This window comes from Cavia porcellus, unplaced genomic scaffold (assembly GCF_034190915.1).
Source record: "Cavia porcellus strain 051 isolate PalLab524CR breed Dunkin Hartley unplaced genomic scaffold, mCavPor4.1 scaffold_3, whole genome shotgun sequence".
Lineage (NCBI taxonomy): Eukaryota > Metazoa > Chordata > Mammalia > Rodentia > Caviidae > Cavia > Cavia porcellus.
Genome location: NW_026947486.1, coordinates 121,349,498 through 121,372,386, shown reverse-complemented (window position 1 = coordinate 121,372,386; position 22,889 = coordinate 121,349,498). Strand labels below are relative to the sequence as shown.

Below are 22,889 nucleotides of genomic sequence, written 5' to 3'. Positions count from 1 at the left end.
TCTGCAATTTTTTTCTTTTTTTTAAATTTTATTTTGAAGGTAGTAAAAATACAACAAAACAAGACAGAACAAAGCCAATCAAGACTATGCAGTGAAATTGGTACAGAACTTCACAGCAGGATACTGGGATAGTAGTAATAGTTACTATAGTATATCTCGTTATCTTCCCAATAGTTGTCCAGTCAATTAGGCATAAAGAAATCAAACCAAAAACAGAACACTATGAAACCAATTGAAAGAGAATATTGAATATAGCAAAAATATTAATCATAACAAAACAGTGAAAACAATATTTACCTTCACAAGGAAGATAGAAGGAAATCCTGCATATTTGCTATATTGCATATGGTCATCCTCCCAAGAGATGCTCAGACTTCTGTCCCCAGTTGCTAACTGGGGTGGGAGAGTGGGAGATGTTTGATTCTCAGACCATTCTCTGGTCGGCTATCAGGAGACACTTATGCCAAGGGCACTTACCAAGCAGGCAGGCGAATTGCTTTCTGGTGCAGCTGCCTAAGTTCCACCATGGCCGGATCTCAGGAGCCACTGGTTGTCCTCCTGGCTCACCCTAGGGGCGCTTACCAAGAGGGAAGGCCTTGTTTTGAAATTTTGTATCATTGTTTTTATTGTTTTTCTCATGCTTAATTTATTTGTATGTCAAATTCTTTATCCATATTTCAGAAGTTTTCTATTATTTCTGTGAAAAGTTTTTTTTTTATGGCATTTGTGCTCTCTCCAGCTTTGTCATTGTTATATGATTCTTATTTGCTTCATCATGTAGCTGTTGGATTGATTTTTCATGGTATGCTGCTATTTTTAAGATATCTTTCTTTTCATAATTACTAGCTGGGTATTTTCCCAGAAGAGTTAAAAACATCATATCACAGCAAAATATGTGCACCCATGTTTATAGCATCACAATTTGTAATAGCTAAATCTTGGAAACAACCCAAACCCCCATCAACTGAGGAATAGATTAAAAAGATGTGATATTTTATACAATGGAGTGTTACTCAGCTGTAAAGAAGGATAAACTTGAGACATTTATAGGGAAATGGAAGCAACTCAGGACCATTAGTGAAATAAATCACTTATATGTGTAAACATTGGATTGTCTCCTTAGTGTAAGAAACTGAAAGAGTAAATAAGATCCAAAATGTACAATAGGTATTGTGAAAGAGAAAGAAACTGTTCAAAAGGAAAGAACTGTGATGTGGGAAAGGCAAAAAGAAGGTATATATATATATATATATATATATATATATATATGCACATAAGATTGCTAATGTAAATTATACTACTCATTCTATTAGTTCATTAAAAAGATCAGTTACTGTTTATATTCTTTGGTCAGTTTTGAACATCTATATCTGGTAATCTGAGTAACTGTTTTGAAAACAATAATATGCAATATAATAATTTTAATTTCCTACCATCTTGTTTTGAAATTCTATATCATTTTCATTTTTAAATTCTCTTTAAAATAGAAAAAGACCTTATATACTGCTATATTTAATTTTGCTGCAGAAGTATTTGTGTATTGGGATTATTACGTGCTTTGCAGTCTACTTGGGTTGTGGCATAGTATGTTTTTTATATATTTGCTTAATTGTTTTTCTTAAATACAAAACATTCTGCCATTTGTCAACTAGTGACTGTCAAAATAGCCTCATCTTTTATCTCATGTTCAGGTGTTTTGTGGAATTAATCAGAATTCCTTTAAAGTATTTCACCTCCAGACTTATAATATTCAATGACATTTTTGGAGGATTTATTTATCACTTGCTGGAAAACAGAGCCAAGTACTTATTTGTTTCCATCTTTATCACCTGGCACAATGCCTGGACCTAACAAATATTCATAATCATAGATCAAAATAATAGAAAATTCAGTGATAGGAAGAGAACTATAGGATTTATAGAAGTCCTGAATTTTAATTTCCACATTATAGTTTCTGGAATAGTTTAATGTGTTTAGAACAAATACATTAAATCTGATTAAAAAGAAAAGTTTTCTTGGTTTACATCCTTATTGTAGGCACATCTATGAAGTACCCAATAATTATATTCATCATGAGGAGTTGATACATGCATACAGTACATCTTAGTTCTTCTTCTATCCTCCACCCCTCCCATCCTTCCCTTCTCCTCCTACTTTTTGGTCCCTTCCCATTTACAAAAGACTAACATTTTTTTCCTTTAATTCTTCCTTTTGCTGTATTTTCTTAAGAGAAATAGATGTAATATGTATATACCATAAAATGAAAGTAATAATAGAGCACAAATGTTACCACTTTTCTTCCAGAAATGGGATTCCAGATGGTTGATGTGCAGATATAGGTATTCAATTGCCAATTCATTCCAGTATTGATTTCCATCTCTGAAGGTTGACACCACTTCATGTCCGATCTGATTGAAAAAGACTATCTTCAATAAATGGTGTTGGGAAAATTAAGTGTCCACATGCATCAGAATGAAATTAGACCTTTGTCTTACATGACATACAAAAAGCCATTCAAAGTGGATTAAAGATGAATGTAAGACCTGATAATGGAAAAGGTCTTGCTATGCTGTAGTTTGTATCTGCAGTGATCCCCATCGGCCCATGTGTTGAAAGCTTGTTCCACATCCTGTGACACTATTGGCAGGTGGAGGGATCCCTGGATCATCAGAAAGATGCACTTGAGCAGGATCCTGGAACCCGCCCCCAAGCTCCACTTTCTTGTTTTCACTTTCAGATCATAAGGTAAATGGTTTTGCCCTGCCACACATTCCCACAATGATATGCTACCAAGGGGCTAATTGATCATGGACTCAAATCTTTTAAAATTGCAAACCAAACAAATGTCTTCTTTAAACTGACTATTTTAGGTATTCATTACAGTAACAGAAAGCTAACACACTGATGTAAAATATCATGGAGTAAAAACTACGTGACATTGACTAGGGTAATGGACTTTTAGATTTGACTCTAAAACCTCAGGCAACAATAGCAAAAACAGATAACTGAGATTACAACAAACTAAAAAGGTTCTATACAGAAAAGGGAAAAAACAGTGTAGCACCCTATGGCACATTTGCTATAGCAGGCTATTTGTATCACTGAAAGTTTGTTTTGTTTTTGGTACTAACAATCAAACTCACAACCTCCCACTTCCAAGCAAATGTTTGTGCCACTGAGCTATATTCACATCCCTGTTTTGTTTGGTTATAAAACAGGGTCTCACTATGCAGATCATTGTGATCCTCCACCATGCCCAGCTCTTCTCCAGTTTATAGCCATTAGATCAAGCCCCTTTTGCCTTATTGTATTTCTCCATAACTAGCTACTCATCATACCTGGCATAAAAATACATTGATTTAACAGTGTCTTTGTCTTAATTTTCTTATCAAGGTTTCCAAGTTATGTAGAACTTAAAGTTGTTTGTTTTCTTCTTGTAAAAAAAAAATTTTAAAGTCTTAACTATCAGGTAAATGTAAATTTTTATCTCTAGCCCTGATATTCATACTCACATGTATACCTCTTCTTCAATGTGTAATATATATCTCAAATATCTCAAATGTAAGATGTCAAAAAGAGCTCTCAATTTAACTTACTCAAATTATTTCTCCTGATTCTCATCACAGTATGCTTGCTACACCTCTGTCCTTGCAGCACCAAAATTATTCCCTCTTCTTCTCACCCTTAAATCAAATTTTCTCAGTTCTACCATTAAAATGTATCCCATATATTTTCATATATTTTCACTCTATTACTATAATGAATAAATGAGATTGGTCAACAGTTTCCTTTTTTGTTCAATATTCATGAGGTTTTGATATAAAGTTACATCATTTTATTCAGTAAGCTATAGATCTTCCACTTCCTCTTGATTTTCAAATGTTGATTCCAAGGGGTCGCATAGATTATTTTGCTAATAAATTATTTTAATCTTTATCACATTTGATAGCTCTTTTATTCCCAATATTGTATGTTTTTTGTATTTAATTGGAGGTTTTATTACCTTTTATTTAAAGATAAAACCCAATAAAACAAAATAATAAATTGGATCAGAACAAAGCAGTGAAACTGGTACAGAACTTCAAAGTAGGATAAAAGGAAAACCACAATGGCTACCACAGTATATCTTGTTATGTTCATAATAGTTGTCCATTCCATCAGATATAGAAAATCAAACCAAAACAAAGCAGAATATTGAATAAAGCAAAACAATAGAACGATATTGGACTTCAGAAACAAGATAGAAGGAAAGGAAATCCCCCATAATTGCTATATTGCATACTGTTATTTTCTCTATAGATGATTAGACCACCAACCCCTGGACTGCAAAATCAACCAAAAAATAAAAGCATTCAGTTGCTTTTTATACTTCAGTTGCTATCAACTTGGCCTGTCTTCTGAACCAGCTGGTTGCTAACAGGGGAGTGGGGGGAGGTTGTTTTAGTGATTCTCAGCCTGTGTGCCAGTAGGCTCACCGGAGGAGGTGCTATCTGATTTTTCTCTTCTTGGGCCCAGTATGGCCTGCGCAGCTTACCAGAAAGGCTGGCTAGTTGGCTTCTTGGTCGGCTCCTCCCAGGCTCTGGGGTGGAAGAGGGGGAAAGGAGTTGTCTGACTTTTCTCTTCCAGGGCCCTGCATGATCTGCCTAATTGGAAGAACATTGACTTTACAAAGAAATAACTTTTGTATTCAGTTTTGTTTGCAATTGTATTAATTTATGATTTTATATTTCTACATTTACCCTCTAATTATTTTTGTTATTTTCCATATTGTTAAGAACTAAATTCTTTTTAAAATTTTCTCTTTTTTAACAATCAAGATGCCTAAAGCTATACATTTTTCTCTTGTGTTTAGCTTTTAGAGGGCTCCATTACCTTTGGCATAAAATTTTCTTTTTCATTAAGTTTATATAGTTAACAGTTTTTCTTTTTACTGTTTCTTCAGCAAAAGGAGTGTATTTTTAAAATTCTAAGTGGTTACAATTTTCATAGCTAACTTCTATTAATTAGTTTTAATTTTTTTGAGTTATAAGAAAATGTAGCCTGTGAAATTCTTTATTTTAGAATTCTGTTAAGGTTTTCTTTGTGGTCATGTACATTATTGCTTTGAACAAGTGAACATTCAAAGTATATGTGTTCACATTATTATGTATTTATTATGCACATTCAAAATTTTTGTCTTTATCTTTTATCTACTGGATCCATCCAACAATAACCCAATAATAATATTTATATTTTTTCACATTTCCCATGTATCTCTACTTATTTTTATTTATATATTTAGCTTAGTATTAGCACCTATATTATTATATGCTAGCCCTTCTTACCCTGAGTAGTCTCCTCATCCTGTTTTTACACTTATATGGTACATTATTAGTTGTCAGTATTGGCACTTTTACCTTGGTTTGGCTTCCACTTGCTTGGTTTCTGTTTGCTTGGCTGAAGTTTTAGGAGTTAACTCATTTAAATAACATTGGCTATCTTATGACAGTCGAGTTTCAACTAGTAATTTTATCATCTTTACTTAATAAAGTTAAAATAACCATTACTCATTTAATACTGTCTATATTACAAAGTAAGGAAAGAACCAAGAATACAACAAGCTTTGAAGAATGCCAATATTTAAGACATGCCTGGAACCCACAAGGTAAAAGTAAAAAGAGCCATATAATAGAGTAACTTTAATAGGAAATATTACTTGCATATTTGGGATCTTACATAATGACTAAATTCATTTAGTTGCTTTAATTATTTAAGGAAAGAGCCACATACTGAATCAAGTAGCCAACCCATGCCTTTCTGTGAGCCAGCCAGTGTGCAGGCTGGGAGACAAGCAGAGCAATGCTCCACCCACCCTCCCTGGTAAGCAACGAGCTGATTAGGAGGAACTCAGGCTGAGATAACAGCAACTGAAATTGAAAAAATGACTTAATACTTGTATTGTTTGGTTGACTTTGTAGGCCTAAAGCTGGTAGTCTGAGCATGTATTTGGAGGATCACAATATGCATTACAGCAACTGTGGGGATTTCTTTGTCTTGTTTTTCAAATCCAGTGTTTCATTGTGTTTATTGTTTTGTTTTATTCCTATATTTAGTAACTGGAGCAACTATTTTGAAGATAACTATATGCAATATAACAACCACTGTTAAATTCCTATCATCTCATTTTGGAAATCCTACATTGCTATTATTTGTTGTTGTTGCTGTTGTTGTCATTTTACTTTTGTTGTTTTTTTTGGGGGGGTTGTTTTATTTGAGGTTTTTTTGGTTTGTTTGCTTCTTGATTTCTCTGTTTTTTCTATTTAAAAAAGGATCCTCATATTACACATATTTATAACAAGTGATTTTTAAACTTGTTACCCTTAAGAGCTCCTTTATTAGTACTTATTTGCTGTCTTTTTAAATAATAAAAACTTACTTGTTGACCACACGTTCTCCAAAGTTAAGATCTATTTCAAAAAAACATAAATTTTATTTTATTTTGTATAACTTTTTTTTCTTTAAAATACATTAAAACATGTTTGAAATATAAATTTTCAAAATAGATGCTTACTTTCTACAAAGCAAGTGTATAGAGTATAGTGTTTGCTATAATTATTCCATCTTACTGTCTGTCTCTCACAGATTTGTGCGCCTCTGAAGGGAATGTTAATTGTGATATGTTACACAGGAGAATCAATTAGAAAATAAGCATAAACCAAACTTATGTCCATATAGTAATGATACATAGATATTCACCCATTACAAACTAACAGGAGTTCAAGTTATTTGGCAAATGAAATAATGATAACTTATGAAGTGATGTCAAATAATTCATTAAGTAAATTTTAATTGAGCACTTGTTACACACCAGACACTGTACTAGATGTAACACAGGCCAAAAATATAAATACCCATGGCTTAAGGTATTTTACATTCTACTGGGGACAGAAAAATAACCAAGAAAAATAAATTTTATTTATTTTGATTTTGTGGTGCTGGGTATCAAACCCAGGGCCTCACTTATGGAAAATAAATTTTATAATATGCTAGATAGCACTAACTGTTAATGAAAAAGACAGCAGAGATATAATATATTCTTGGAAGAGATCTGTCCAATAATGAGAAACTACCAGTATAATGGTATTCTCAATGGTATTACTAATTATATTTGGTTTACCTGTTTAGCTTAGTATATACACTAACTCAAATTTTAAAAGGGAAAGGCTCACTGTGAGAGAAATTTTTAAGTAAGGATTTGAGAGAGTGAACTACCATGATCTAGCAGAAGGAAGTAAGGAGCAAATGTGTTGAGGAAAAGAATGTGCCCAGTTTGTTTAAAGAACAATGAAGATGCCAGTGTGTCTGGATTGAGACCAAAAGGACCAGAAGACGACTGAAGGCTTGGGGAAAGCAGATCCTGAAGGCTCTTGCAAGGAAATGAAATAATTCTTCTGGCTTTTCATTCTGAGTCTTCCAACTCAGGCCAATTTCTATGAGATGAAGAAAGAAAGCCATTGGAGGGATTTGAACAGTTGAGAGACTTTGTATTTTAATGGGCTCATTCTGTTCTATAAAGAATAGATTGGCATAGTAGAAGCAGAGAGATAGCCCAAAAGTTCTTGCAGTAGCATCTGTTGAATTTTTGTTTCTCTGGCTTTCATCACTGTATTGCCAGTGCCAGGCATATAATTGGCAATCATAAGTCAGTAAAACTATGAATATTTGCTTAATAAGGAAATTATGTGCAGCTTTGCAGAGCAACAAGAATACACAAAATATACATTCAAAAATCATAACTGCATATAATGATCTAAATGCAAATATCAGTAGATCACTTTTATAATCTATTCAGTTGTAATGAATTTTTTACTGCTATAAATATAAATAATGTATCATCAATTTTCAACAGATGTCAGAACATTTATATCCAAGAAGTTTATCTTTAAATAATTATTATTTAGAATATAATTTTTTTAAAATCATTATTGTGTATAATATTTTGCTGATGTAAAATATTAACTAATATATTAAAGTTAAAAAATATCTCATATTGGAAAATATCAATCAACTGACTCTCTAAATGAACATTAAGTACTCTCTGTGCAGAACTAAAAATACAGTCAGTAACATGACTCTTGGTCTCATTTTTTTACATTAGCTGGAAATTTAAAACTTTTTGAACATCACAAAAATACAGGATAAATGTATGGAGGACATTTAACTTCATCTAGAGAGTTAATAATGACTCGACTGTGTAGAATTACAGAATCTGAGACTTACAGAATAAAATATAAATTGGACAGGCCATGGGGATTAGGGTCTGAGGAAGGAGAAAAAGGAACCTGAGAATGACTGGGAGGATATTTAAGTGAAACAACTCCAGAATACCAGAGAACTGGGTAAGAATGACACACAAAATTAAGCCTTTGGGCTTTATCTTTGGAAATGGGAGGTCTCTGAAAGATTTTGATAAAGAGAATGGCATGATTATGTTTAAGTTTCTAAATATCACTCTAGTTATAACATGGAGAAGGGATTAGAGGAGAGCAAGGATAGATATATAGGCACCTAGTAAGTGACTAGTATATTTGGAGAGAAAAGTGGCAGTGGTTTTGGTTAGTATTGTGGAGGTTTGGATGCACATAGGTATAGAAAATTGAGAGGTCATTGAAAAGTAGAATAAATAGAATTTGTTGCTGGATTGGAGTAAAGGCACAAAAAATTTTCAAAAACATTACTTGCAAATAGCAACTGAGCACCTGGTGTGGACAGGGGTGTCATTCAAAGGGACAGGATCAAGGCTTGAGAGATGGGAAGTAAACAGTTTCATTTTGGAGAAATTGAGTTTGAGATAACTATACAACATCTAAGGGGAGAAGTCCAGTGAACAGCTAACTACATATGTTTGGAGCTCTAGACAGAAATATAAACCATAATATAAACACAGCTTGTTTTATTAGCATCTTCTGTAATTAATAATAATGCCCAAACCATAGGACTCCGAAAAGTGACAGTAGTCATTCTTCTGGAAAATAAGCAAATGTCTGATGTTTGCTTTATATATGTTTTACTCAAAGGACTTAGTTTCATCATAATTTTGGTTAAAGTCACTCAGAAATGCAGAATATTTATCCAGTGAAAATATAGTCACAAAAGAAAAATAACACTTAAAATATAGTTTAAACTTTTAAGACTAAATTTAATTTAAATATATATAAACTCTATCACATCATAGCTTATTATAACATGAATTTGTGTCTAAAAGAATCAAATGCTATCATTGAAATACAGTAACCCATTAAAATATGGCTTCCTATGAGCAGTCATTTACCAGTAAATGTGTAATACCAACTCTTTAGGTAAAAAAAGGCCCTATTTCTGAGACTTGCCCATTTCTGTGCTGTAAACACACTCATAATGGCCAATTTCACGCTATCAGCAGAACATTAACCACACAGCAAAATTCCTAAAAATTTTATAATTGGTTCTTTTAAGCTGGTATGCAGCAGATTAATCTTAAGGGATTACTAAGAGTTTCCACCTAAATATTGTAAGATACCACACTGTATGTATACATATATGTGTTTGTTTGTAAATTTTACATATTGATAGGTAATCATTTATAGGATATGAAATTCAGAAATTAAAAATGGTATACAGTGGAGACTGTCCCACCCATCTCTTTCCATGAACCACCATATTCTTCTTTTATACAACCAATTTTAATACATTACTTATTATCTTTCCAGAAGTATTCTTTTAGATTTACGTAAGTATTCTTTTTCCATTTCAAAAAAAGCAAAGATGGTGGCATAGTGTAATTTGTTTTACACCTTGCCCATCTGTCATTGAGCAATACAACTTGGAGATGATTCTATATCAGTGTATAAAAACACGCCTCTTATTTCTGGCCATTTTGCAGCACCACAATGCTGCAGTGAATATCTCCACTTACATATCATTTCATAATTGTGAACATATATATATATATGCTTCAGGAAGATTTTGAGCAGTGAGAGAATTAAAAGCCCTAACTCTGTCTTCAATTATTACTGACATAATCATGTCATAATGTCGTATTACCTGTACCTGAAGGTTGGCTTGTTGAGGCTTTCACAACTGGGCCAAATGGGGTGGGTGGAATAAATTCATGCCGGAGACTAAAGAGATCACAAGAAAGACGAGGCACAGTGGAAGATAAATAAAAAGTGGAAGATTTATGTGACCTGAAACACATATATCTTACCTAGTTGAGCATACATGTCTTTGATTCACTCATCTACCAAACTATTTTACTGTGAAAAAATATAGTTAACATTAGTCAATGGATTTATTGGCTAACTTACGAATGAACAATATATGATCTTGTAGAAATACTGAAAAATACAAAAAACACAAAGAAGAAAAATGAAATCAACCATAATTATCCCACTTGGAGATAACCATTGTGAATATTTTAAGGTGATATACCTCAAATTTTGTATTATTCAATTTGTGTGTATATGCATATATACAGAAGTATATGCATGTGTGTATATATATGCATGTACATGTATAGACATGTTTTGAATGTTAGTATGTGTACTGTTATGTAAATGAAAAATTTGCCATGCCATTAAAGAATCTTATATAATACTTATTCTTATTAGAGATGTCCTTATCACAGGGAATCGAATTCCTGAAAAGAAGGTGATATTTCTATCTCAACTTCTGACTTTGAGAATTATCCATTTCAATAAAAGATACTCCTTTGGAAAGAGTGCGGAATCCCACAAAAGATTTACAAATTTGTTACATATCATTTACAATAGGTGGAGTGGATTCCATTGTAGTCACAGGCCTTTATTTAGTCATCTTTTTAAAACATTTAGGCTGAAGGAAACAATTTAGCAGGAAACAAAATTAACCAATACTAAGACATACATTAACTTACCTGTAAGGCGATAAATCGTCATTTTTCTTTTCCAAATAAGTTAAATGCTGTTTTAGTGCTTCAGTTAAACTGTGGGGTGCCTAAAATGTTATTAAAGATTTAGTCCATCAGTGGATACATTCACTCATGAAGTTAGAACCTCACAATCCAATCATTTCCAAAAAATGCATCAGCGACCAACTAAGCTACTAGCACATGGCTTTTGGGGAGAGCATTTATGTTTAAACTGTAAGATATGTTGGTCAGCTTTTTTGCTACTGTCAAAAAACATCCAAGATAATTAACTTAAAAAGAAGAAATGTTTATAATAGTTCCTCATTTCAAAGGTTTTGGTACATGCTCACTTGGTCCTTGGTACTCGTAAGAAAGGTAGTATAATTTTAAGTACATATTGACAAAATTTTCATACAAGACTCTTAGCTTCTCTCTGCTTCCTGGCTGCCATGAGGCAAGCAATTTTTCTTGTACCTTCACTTTATTCCATGATGATCATGCCTCACCATATGTATAAAAGAAACAGACCCAGCCAACCATGGACCAAAACCTCTGAAATCATGATCTAAAAGAAATATTTTAAATTGATTTTCTCAGATATTTTCTCACAGTGAAAAAATAAAAGAAAGAGGAAAGAAAGAAAGAAAGAAAGAAAGAAAGAAAGAAAGAAAGAAAGAGAACCTAAGTCAATACTCTAACTCTTAAAGGTTCCAGCACCTCTCAGTAACATTACACAGAGGACAGACCTCCAGCACAAGAACTTTGGGGGACATACTATGTCTAAACTATATCTAAATCCTAACAGTAACCTAGAATTAGACTCATTCTCTTGAATACAAACTTATGGAATGATAGTAGTAACAACAATAACAGTGATTAACATGTACTGAATTCAAAGTAATGCAGCTAATGAATGGTGGAATCAGAATCCAAACCTAAGCATCTAACTCCAGAATTTGTGGTGTGAACTATAATAGTGCAAAGTTCATGTGAACAATGTTCAATTTTGTTCATGTAACTGGAAAGTTCTATGGATTCAGTTAGGTACAACTAGGTTCAAGAATTCTAATGTTGCCCTTAGCATCTTAGGTTCCTTTTGGTTTCATCGTCAGTAAGGCTTTTATAATATAATAAAGATGGCCAGTGAAAGTTCAAGACTTGCCTTGTTACATTTACAGACAGTGATATCAGCATGGGAGGGAAGCCTCTTTCCCAGTACTTCCTGATGTTTGGTGTGGCAGATAGGGAGGACATAGCATCTGTCTTGCCTAATCCACTTAGAAAAGGGTCCTGGCCCACATGAAAGAAATCTTTTATCAGAAAGAAGAATGGAAAGTACATCCAGGATCCACAAACACAGGCTTCTATAACCAGGTCCTGAGAAAGGCAGACTTGGGCTGCTGCAGGACACCATCAGGATGAGGATGTATGCAGATATTTACTTGAAGTGTGGGTTGGGTTAGGGGTGATTCGGGGAAGATAAATAACATTTGTCAATATTTGAGTGATGTTCGTCGAGAGGGGCTCGCCTGCTCGATCTTCAGATAATTCAGTTAACGATATGCCGAAACGCTGCCAGCCCAGCAGAGCAGCAATGAACCGCAGAAACCTGCTCTGAGCTGCTCTGCCACAGACGTCCCGGGGCCAGGGATCTGGCTATCGCACCTGCCCAACCGAACCCAGTCCAGCCCAGGCGAACCCAGCCCCATCCGAGCCCATCAGAGCCCAGCCCAGCCCAGCGGCGGAAAGAGAAAGAGCCGGGCTGACCTCGCCCCACAGCGGTGGGCGTCCCCCCAACAGGGACGCGGGGAGGGCCACGGGGGAGGGGCGCACACCGCAGCTGCTCAGAGGGAGGCTCTGTCCCTCCCAGGTCAGTCACAGCCAACGCCAGGGCAGCCAGCTCAGAACAGAGTGAGGCTTCCTCCCGCGGAATGCAACCGCAGAGGGCGCGCTCAGGGGCCACGCCCTGGAGCTTTGGTTTGGAGGAGAGCACAGCTCACTGTGGTAGAGGAAGTCACCCCCAACCCCTCCCCAGCCCTTTGCCCCCAGCCCTGTTTCTATTTTTATTTCCAGACAAGGTCTCGCTAAGCCTTCCAGGCTAGGCGCCAGCTTGCAATCCTCCTGCCTCAGCCTCCTAGAGTGCTGGGCATAGGGGTGCAACGCCACCACACCTGGCTATGAAGGAGGACCAAAGCAACATCCGCCCTTTGTGAGACTGGCTCAGAAGGCTCTTTGAAACCGTGCACTGCTTTCTGCAGCGCTCGCGCTCTCTCTCTCTCTCTCTCTCTCTCTCTCTCTCTCTCTCTCTCTCTCTCTCTCTCTCTCTCTCTCTCTGTCTGTCTGTCTCTCTCACGCACGCAAGCACGCACTGCCTGAGTGCAGCAGAGGCGGGGACGACCCCTACCCCATGTGGCAAGAGCGCAGGATTCCCGAGGAAGTGCGTGGCCTCTGAGAACTTCTGCCAGGTGAAGCCCGGACCCTGTGGTAGCTGTGCTGGCTGCGAGCCAGGCCCAGCTGCGCGCTGCCAAGCGGGTTCTTCCTGGAAATGGCTGCTCTGATAGGACTACTCAGGGTACATGCGGGTCAGGTGGCTGAGTGCGCAGCGCAGGGGGGTCGCCAGGGCCCGTCTTGGCCACCTTTGCTGCACTGACACCTTCGAATGAGACCACACTCATGGCCGTGGGGAGATAGATGCCTCAGAGGACCAACTCTCAGCTCATTTGCTTTTCGCAATACTGTTAGCAAACAGGCAATAGCATCACACCCTTTCACAGCTGCACAAATGAGGAAGCAATAATGGAAACCCATTGCTTGAGATCATACAACTAAAAGGTGGAAACGGCAACCCTCAAACCTTTTAATGAATCTAAGTTTATTATTCGAAATATGCATTAACACTGACTTTTTTTTGTCCATTTTAAAAGCAGGATCTAGCTACTTTATACCATGAGACACTGTATGTGAATATGGAAAATGTTACTTATGGGGGGAAGACTATATGACAGAAGATATGGTACATGACAGATGTAGTATGACAAAAAAATGTAGGTGCATGGCAAAAAGATGGATTCTCAGGTGAAGATTAACATAATAAATACAGACACACACATACCAGAAAAAATAATTTAAATAAGTAGGACACTGACCTGAGTAAGATACGGAAGGTTGCTCTGGTAAATTCCAACTTGCTGAATTCACAAAAAAAAAAGGAGAAAAAAGATATACATTACAGCAGGGAATTATACCAAAAATATAACTGTGTGACTACTGTATACATGAAAGAGAAATACTCCAAGAATATGATGTTGTCCTGAGTTAGATCAAGAAAATATGCTAGATAAAATTATGCATTGTACATTTGAGGACCAATTTCTATTCACCCTAAGGACAGACTTTAACACTTGTCAGGAATTTACTCTTTGCTGTTTGGGGAAGAATTAAACTATATTTTAGCTGTCAGACAAATGTGTCCTAATTTTTCAAGTAGTGTAGTCAGAAGTCTATCATTATTCATATTGTTGTTCTCTTCTGGGTAAAATGTCTTTGTTCTCCTTGGTTTTCAGTGGTGTTACTACCACTTGTCTAGGAGTGGTCCTCTATCTTCTTGGGTTCCACTGAGGATAAGGAAAACATGAGGCTCATGTCAGGTATTTCTCTCACTGACTACAGACCTGATCCACCTATTGTCCACTGCCTCAAGACAAGACAGATCATGTACCTTTTAGTATAGTTTGGGAGCTGTTTCTGGTGGGAGAGGAAGCCTGATCCTGTTTATCCTCATGGCTGCAGACAGAGATTTTTGTGAGATTGCTTTTGAGCACAAGTGCATTGGATACTGCCTATGAAGTACCTTATTGTAGTTTTTAGTTTTACTGTCTGCAAAGTAGTCAAAACTACTACAAATTTCTTCTGTGTGATAATAATGTTGAAGAAAAAAGTGTAGTTACATCTGTTGCTAAATTTAAGAGAAATAGCAGAAACTCTTTGGATAGAAGTAGATTTCTTTACCTCTGCAACTTTCAGGAACTGTGTCAATTTGGTTGTTCTTCCAAGGAATTTGATGTAAATATCCAAACTTTCCTTGCATTGGCTTCGCCTCATGTTAAAATACTTGTCTAAATATAGAAAAAAACTACCATAAGATGAAAGTCAGAAAAGTCTTATTTGATTTGGTGAAAATAAGCTTTAATGCATTTTATATAAATGTGGAAATGCATGTTGATTCTCTGGTAATTCCTCAGAAATATCAGTTAGCAGTCACAAAAAATGGAAAAGGTATGTGGCTATTTTTAACTACACAAATAATGTAATATTTCATTGTTTAAAAATATATATTACCCTACAAAGATCTGTTTTGACTCTATATATAGAAATGAAAGCCTTTTACAAATATTTTTTTTACCAAAATTTTATCCTCTTACTTTTAAAGTAAGGTTGTGGTAAGCTGGAGTCATTTTGAGGTAAATGGATGCATCTCAAGACCATAATTTTTTTTGTCTTTTTCCTTTTTATCAGTACTGGGGATCGTAACTCACGACTGCCTGCTTGCAAGGCAGGCGCTTATGCCGCTGAGCTAAATCTCCAGTCCCCAAGGCCATAATTTTAAGTGAAATAAATCAGATACATCAGTTTAGATATTGCATTGTTTCTCTTATGAGTAAAACAGAGTAAATAAGGAGCAGAATGTGGACAGATATTGAGAAGTAGGAAGAATATGTTCAAATGGGGAAAGGAACAAGGGAGGAGGCAGAGGAAGGGAGGAGAGAGAAATGGGATTTTTAAAAGAGAGAACAGAAGGAAAAAATGGAAAGAAAACATTTGTAAATGAGGATAGGAAGAGGGGTTGAAGGGAGAGAAGGTGAATGGGAAGAAAAGAATTAAGATGTATTACACACTCTTACAGATTCCCTATGATGAATGAGATCATTATGTATGGCAAATATGCACCAAGAAAAAATTAAAAATTAAAAAAATAAACAGACTCCCTCTCTGAAGTAATGTTTATGCCTTATCATACCTAGCAGATTAAGGATTCCTTCATTGTAGGCTGCAAAGAGACGAAGAGAATCTTTAAAGAGCAGCATGAAAGCAGCATGTATTATACCATTACTTAGTTCATCTGGATTTGCCTGGAAATTAAAAAGGAAAGCAGTTACTCTAACAGTTAAAAATAAATCCTTCCTCCATCTATAGTTTAATCATGTCATTTATCAATATTTTTAAAAGTTTGTACAAATCTCTTACATTAAAATTAAGAAGAGCATCAAACTGAGTTTGAATAACTGGAAGTGTGTTTAGCAGTTCTTTGGTATTCATAGTTCTCATTACACCATCTGCCCTATAAAAGATGCAAGAAATTCATAAACATCAATAATTAAGGGGTTGTGAATCCCCATGACATTAGCATCTTGAAATAGAGATGTGTTTTGACAGACTATAAAGCAGAACACATGTGTCAATATTCACTTACAAACTAAAGTTTTTGCTTACCCTCTCTTGGTTTTAGTAATGTCAGATGCTATCAATCTATATGCAAGTGACTTTTCATTCAAGTACCTGCTGTATCGTCTGATGAAAGTTGACATAGTATAGCCTAAAAATGAGATGTGTTTATTATGTCCAATGCAACCAAATTAACCAGTTACAATATGTCCACAAATGCAAAGACTTAACAATCCATATTTACCAAGATACTGCTAGAAAATAAAGCACAAAAGCTAGAATGCCTTTATTAGTTACCTAGTTTTATGTCCCTCAAGTATCCAGTTAGAGATAGTTTTATTTTATATCACCTTCTGATGTAGTATTGATGGTAACACTTCTGAATAAGGAAAGCAACTGAACTTCAACAGATCCTTTCATAGGGAATTACTGTAAACTTAGCATTTTCCTTACTACCCCCAGCCCACTATACCACCCCCTCCAATCTCTCCCCATGCAACAAATGAACTTGCTTCCATAAAGCAGAGAAAGACCACAGCAGAAATTCAACATATCATTAGCAACCTTCAAGTGCACTTTGATTCGTTTATTCAATTTATTCATATACTGAACAATTACTGAGCACCTGCTCCAAGCCAGGTCATCTTGTAGGTGCTGGAATTTCAGCAGCAAATGAAGCAAAACAGGGAAAAGTCTGCCCTCGTAGGCCTTATATACCAACAGTGAGCAACAGGAAGTAATGCAAAAGAAAAAAATAAATGGTGAGAAGTGGAAAACGTAAAACTTGGACAGAGAGGTGGCATAAGGATGTGCTTTGATTTTTGATAAGCTACACAAGACCTCACTGAGTAAATACCTAGAGATCTCATTAACATTCCTGTCTCTACCGCACAGTATATTTTGCTATTCCTAATAAGCGTCCGACTATGTATTATATCAATGAATTTAGGAATTATTTCATAAAACGTACATCACACCACACCTTTCATAATTTAGAACCATTTTCTTAACTAAGCATGGTTTCTTTCTTGCCTCATAGAAATGTTCCCATCAAAAACTCATCTTACCTTCTATGACACTGTCATCCAGAAAGTTGTGTAAAGTAAACAAAGAGTTTCGAGATGCAAGGTGTTGGATAAAACGCTGTCAAACAAATGTGCCAAATTCGAAAATTAACTTTTGCATACAAAGAGAGTTCATTAATCAGCATGATCATATATCTATATATCATGGGCTTGCCAACATAAAATAAAACAACTATGGTGTCATGAACTGTCCTCTATTTATAGAAACAACATTAAACACTGAAGCTCATTCAACATGCGCTTTTCCCCCAAGACGTTTTTGGAATTTTGTTAGGTTGTTTGTTTGTTTGTTTGTTTGTTTGTTTGTTTTGAGTGAGAGTCTCATTGTACAGTTCAGGCTGTCCTTGAACTCCTGAAGATCCTTCAGCCTCACCCTCCCAAGTGCTAGTACTATAGGCAGGAACCACTATGACCAGCTCCCCCCAAGACATTTTGCTAGCCATAACCCCCTTTTGAATCACAGCATAATACAAAGTATAATATGATACATCTTTGTTCCCCTCTACCTAAAAATGACAATTGCTTAAATTTTTTACATATTTGCTTCGACTATTTTTAAAATAAAAGTAATAAAATATTACACATAATGCTAAAGACTTACCTTATCCTCAAGATCCATTTCTTCTCCTATCTAGAAGTAACTGGTATCATAATTTTAATGCATTATCTTTACAATCTATTTTCTTTACAAGTCTAAGTATATTTGTTCCATGGAAAAATATTATATTTTATTTTACATAAATGGCACTGTAGTTTAAATGTCATTCTACAATTTGCTCCGCTATCAGCATAGAGACCCAGTCTTGTTGGTACACTCACAATTGAATTTTAGCCTACATATGTCTCTTCTCCAGAGGAAAACCCGCAGCAGCTATTCATTTCTTTCACTCATTAGCTCGTTATTGCCTTTTTGCTTCCAATTATGTATTCTGGTGATTACTTGCTAGTCTGTAATATATATGTTGGAAATAAATTCTTTTAACTTTATGGTATCTTTTCTATCCAAATGTCATAAACATGACACATTTATAGCATACCTGTATTTATAGCAGCACAATTTTTAATAGCTAAATCTTAGAAACAGCCCATGTGTCCATCAACAGATGCATAGGTAAAGAAAAGGTGGTATTTACAAGAGTACTACTCTGCCATAAAGAAGGATAAGTTTGAGTCACAGAAAATTGGATGCACCGTTAGACTATAATCTTAAGTGACATAAATCAGACACACAAGTTTAAATATCACATTTTTCTCTTGAAATAAGAAGCAAAATGGAAGACAGATATGAGGAAGTAGGAAGAACTTGTTCCAATGGGAAGAGAAACGAGACAGGAGCAGGGGGAACGAAGAAAGAAAAAGGTGATTTAAAGAAAAAGAAGAACTGAAGGAAAAAATAGAAACAGTGCTTTTGTAAATGGGGAGGTGACTAAGGGTTGGAGGGGAGGGAAAGGGGACAAAAAAAGAATTAAGATGTGCTATGTACATGTACACATCCTCCATGATGAATATGATCATTATGTACTCAAACATATATGAATAAAAAAATAAAAATAAACATAGTATCTTGCATTTTCTTCAATTTCAAAATTTAGTTTTTCATATTTATGTATTTCATCCATAAGGAAATTTATTCTCATATATGGAGTAAGAAAAGGATTTCATTGTTTTTTTCTGCTGGAATGCCATTTGTGAAGGCTTTATTTTAAAATCTTTCCTCTGTATTTTCCCCATGAATTGTTAATATTACCAATCTCCCATATAAGTATGGTTTTAATTGTGAGCACTGTTACGTTCTAGCTATATGTATGCTCTGTTTTTTAATAATACATACTGTGTATTGTTGCTTTATAAGTTTCCAAATACTCCTATTTCTGCACTTTAATTTTAATGTAAATCTTACTGAGACAAAGTGTGAATTTAAATAGAAAATATTTTAATGTCAGACTATTTCAATTCTGTGAAATATGAGAAGTGTATAATACAATATACTCACCTGTCTAGTCCCCACCCCAGAAAGTAAAGCAGTTATGCAATAATGTATTTGGGGGAGGTGATATAAATTATCTAAGGAGTTATCTAACTATTCTCTGCATTATTTACCAGGGACTGCTCATGTGTAAATAGTATACCCCAAAGCATGCTGACTTCATAGATCTAATAAGTAAAACAAAAACCTTCACTTCTTCCACTTGTTGCTAATGAAACTAAAAGATGGGAAACCCTTGACAAAGCACAACTATTCTGTATTTGTTCACCTATGACCCTTTGCATTAGAAGGACAGAAACAACAGCCACAGGCGTATGCACCACCACACTCACCTCATTTCCATGCACCATAAGGTGATGTATGGTAACCAGGGCTTTGAACACCACCACCCAGCTGCTGCTCCCAGTTTTCTCAGAAAGAATATTAGCCAGGTGTTCAACACTCATATTTGTTTCATTTATGTACTGTGTTAGATCTAAATTAGAGAAAGTGACAAACATTGCGATACAGGCTGAGAATTTTCAATTCACATCATATAACCTCTCCCAAAATTAACATTCATTTAATTTCCTCATCCAACTATCTGCAACATATAAAGGATAAACTTAGGTCATTTGTGGGAAAGTAGATATACCTTGAGACCATGATGCTAATAAACCAAACATATAAGCTTAAATATTGTGAAGTTTCTCTTATATGAGAAACACTAAGTGTAAATAAAGAGCAGAATAAGAGGTGATAGAAAACAGGGAGATGGGTCTTTTGCAAATGGAAAGGAGACAAAGAGATGGAGGAAAGAAGAAATAAGGGAATGAAAAAAGAATGAAGATGTGTTACTACTGCCCCACAATGAACGTAACCATCACAAGTAGCAAACATGTACTAATAAAAAATATGAATTAAAAAAGTAATTATTCCTTATTTTTATCATTTAAAAATCCTGTTTTCAAAACTGTGTAAAGATTCTCATGACAAGATAATTTCATCTATAGCACTTATTCATTTATCAGCATTTTTGTATGCACAGCACTGAGATAAATACCAAAGAGAGTCATTAACAAATATGTTAGTGAACTAGAGCATTACGCTGACCCTAACTGTACACCCAGATTCACTTACTCACCAACAGCATATACTTGGGGTCAATCTTAGTATCTTCTAGCTGCTGTATCATGTTTAAGTGTTTGAAGAATGAAATTCCTTCCTTCATAGTCACCTATAACTCTGCCTTACTTCCTTTTCTGTAAGTTTTCTCTGAAGGCTCTTTGTGTACTTTTCCCCAATTATTTCAGCTTGTATTAAGCCTCAGACTCAAAGGCCCCTTTTCCTTCCTTGTCTCTTCAGATAGCTAATTGTTGTTTGTCCTCTGGGTCCTGAGGACCCAGTTTTGGTACATAATTACATACCTATCCAGGGGTTGGATAGTGTAAATTTTTCCCAGAATGTACTATAAAGACTGCACAGAATAATGCTCAGCATGTTGAAAATTATGAAGGAAATCAATATGTTTAACTCACTGAACTGTTGGTTGTTACAACACATGCACATTATCATAAGATAAAACTTCTGAAGTCAAATGCAGATTAAGTCACTACAAAAATTTCAAGTAAAATAAGGGTGTGATCAGAGGTGTGGCTCAATGTGGAACTCTACAGCAGTAGGATTGCTGTGTATCATTGATAAAGTTACTGTTCAATTCGAACTGGAATAAAAGTAGTCAGGTTAGACTGGAAGTCCCTCCTCTGAGCAACAGTTCACTTTAATAATCAAAAAATTTCGTCTAGAAACACACAGACAGAAATGTTGCTGTGACACTCTAAAAGCTATATAATGGGTGCCCTACTAGGAAGATCTATAAATTGTACTCAGTAGAATTTCTTTATGGTGTTTCTGGAAACTCGTTGAATGTCCCATTTTTAGAAGGGTGGGGTGGGCTTGAGACTTCTAAGCAGCCTGGATTGTTATTCCACCACCTCTGTCTTCTATCTAAATCATGTTAACAACGTCTAGCTCTTTTGGTATTTGGTGTTATAAAAAACGCCGTGCATCTGACTGCTCAATTTAGGGTTGCTTCCTTTAGTACTTCAAATTTTCCCTCTTACATGGGGGCAGTGGGCTCGGGATTGGAGGCCAAGGCGCTGTCCTTAGAGGATCTCCCCTACTCACACCACACTGGTTGTGTGATCCACGACCGGTCTTCCTACTCACCGGCCAGGTGTTTCGCCCCTGGTTCCCTGGGCTCATTGGTGGTGGCCCCAAGGGCAGCCTTGGACGCAGAGGATCCCATGTGTGCGTCGCTGACTGCCAGGCACGAGGGTGATGACTGCGACGTCAGGCCCCAGACCTGCTTCGTGCCCAATGGGGACCCGCGCCTCCAACAGTGGACCACTATTCACCCTTATTACAGATAAGGAGCCCCAGTGATGCAAGAAAGGCCTGACCTGTCAAGTGGCCTGGTGCTTCTCACTAGGCAACCTTTTCTTCATGCAGCATGACGCAGACCCCCCCGCATTGTGAGTTGGAGCCTGAACTTACAAGGTGCTGGGTCTGGTGCCAACACCGGAAAAGGTGGCTGTGAGGTGCAATGAGACCCCTGAGACGATTCTCCGGGTTCGGGTGGGGCATCTCCAGCGGAGCTCTTGCTCAATGCCAAAATTAATTTGTCAAAACAAAATAAAGAATATTAATGATATTTCCTTTTGTAGCGTCTAATCTGCTGTCAGTCCCATCTCGAACATGTGCTGTTTTCATTTCTAAAAGTTCCATTGGGATCTTTTTGTATCTTCCAGTACCCTTTTCATTAGGTTCACATTTTGCTTTAGCCCCCTTAAGATATTTATAATATAGTGGCCATTTAGAAATGTGTACTAATTTATTGTCTTTAACATTTTGTGTTATATTTCTATTGATTTTTTTTCCTTGAGTATCACTCGCATTTTTCTATTGCTTCCTGTGCCCAGAAATTTGTTTCAATGGCAGACATTTTAAATTTTGCTTTGGAAAAATTTTGATTTGGTATTCTGACATACACCTTTGAAGAATGTTGAAATTTGTTTAGAAGGGGGTATGCATTACTTTCAAATCAGTTTTATCCTTCCAACACACGTTTTAACAGCCTTACTGATATTTAATTAATATATTATACTTAATATACCACTTTCCCATTTAGTGTACAAGCACTTATTAATGCATTTATAGAATGGAGCAACCATTGTCAAGCTTAATTTATAATATTTTCATCACTTTCAAAAGAAAATCTTTCCCATTTAGCAGTCCATTTTTCTCTAAGCCTCCTAGCTCTACACAACTAACAATCTGTTCTGTCTCTCTAAATTTGTACATTCTGGGAAATAATACAAATGGAATCATACAATATGTGGCTCTTCATAACATTTTTCACTTAACATAGTATATTCAAGGATCATTCATGTTGTAACACATATCAGTACTTCATCCCTTTTTATGGCTA

General features: G+C 35.7%; 1 protein-coding gene across 1 annotated transcript; it reads right to left on the bottom strand.

The window, feature by feature from the left end:
* Positions 1–1,936: 1,936 nt before the first annotated feature.
* Positions 1,937–21,787, bottom strand: LOC134475403 (phosphatidylinositol-binding clathrin assembly protein-like). The gene is made up of 11 exons (XM_063245676.1): positions 21,629–21,787; positions 19,753–19,895; positions 17,416–17,491; positions 16,397–16,499; positions 16,151–16,244; positions 15,924–16,035; positions 14,915–15,021; positions 14,053–14,094; positions 10,913–10,992; positions 10,063–10,139; positions 1,937–2,408 (listed from the first exon to the last, which is right to left on the bottom strand). The coding sequence occupies exons 1-11, from the start codon at positions 21,705–21,707 to the stop codon at positions 2,398–2,400; spliced, it is 924 nt and encodes a 307-aa protein (XP_063101746.1). The 5' UTR covers positions 21,708–21,787; the 3' UTR covers positions 1,937–2,397.
* Positions 21,788–22,889: the final 1,102 nt, after the last annotated feature.

Coding starts and splice junctions, on each gene's coding strand:
- LOC134475403 (XM_063245676.1), bottom strand. CDS start 21,707: ATGGGATCCTCTGCGTCCAAGGCTGCCCTTGGGGCCACCACCAATGAG. Junction 16,036..16,150: donor ATGCTCTTCTTAATTTTAAT/GTAAGAGATTTG, acceptor TTTAATTTCCAG/GCAAATCCAGATGAACTAAG. Junction 10,140..10,912: donor GACGATTTATCGCCTTACAG/GTAAGTTAATGT, acceptor TGATCTCTTTAG/TCTCCGGCATGAATTTATTC.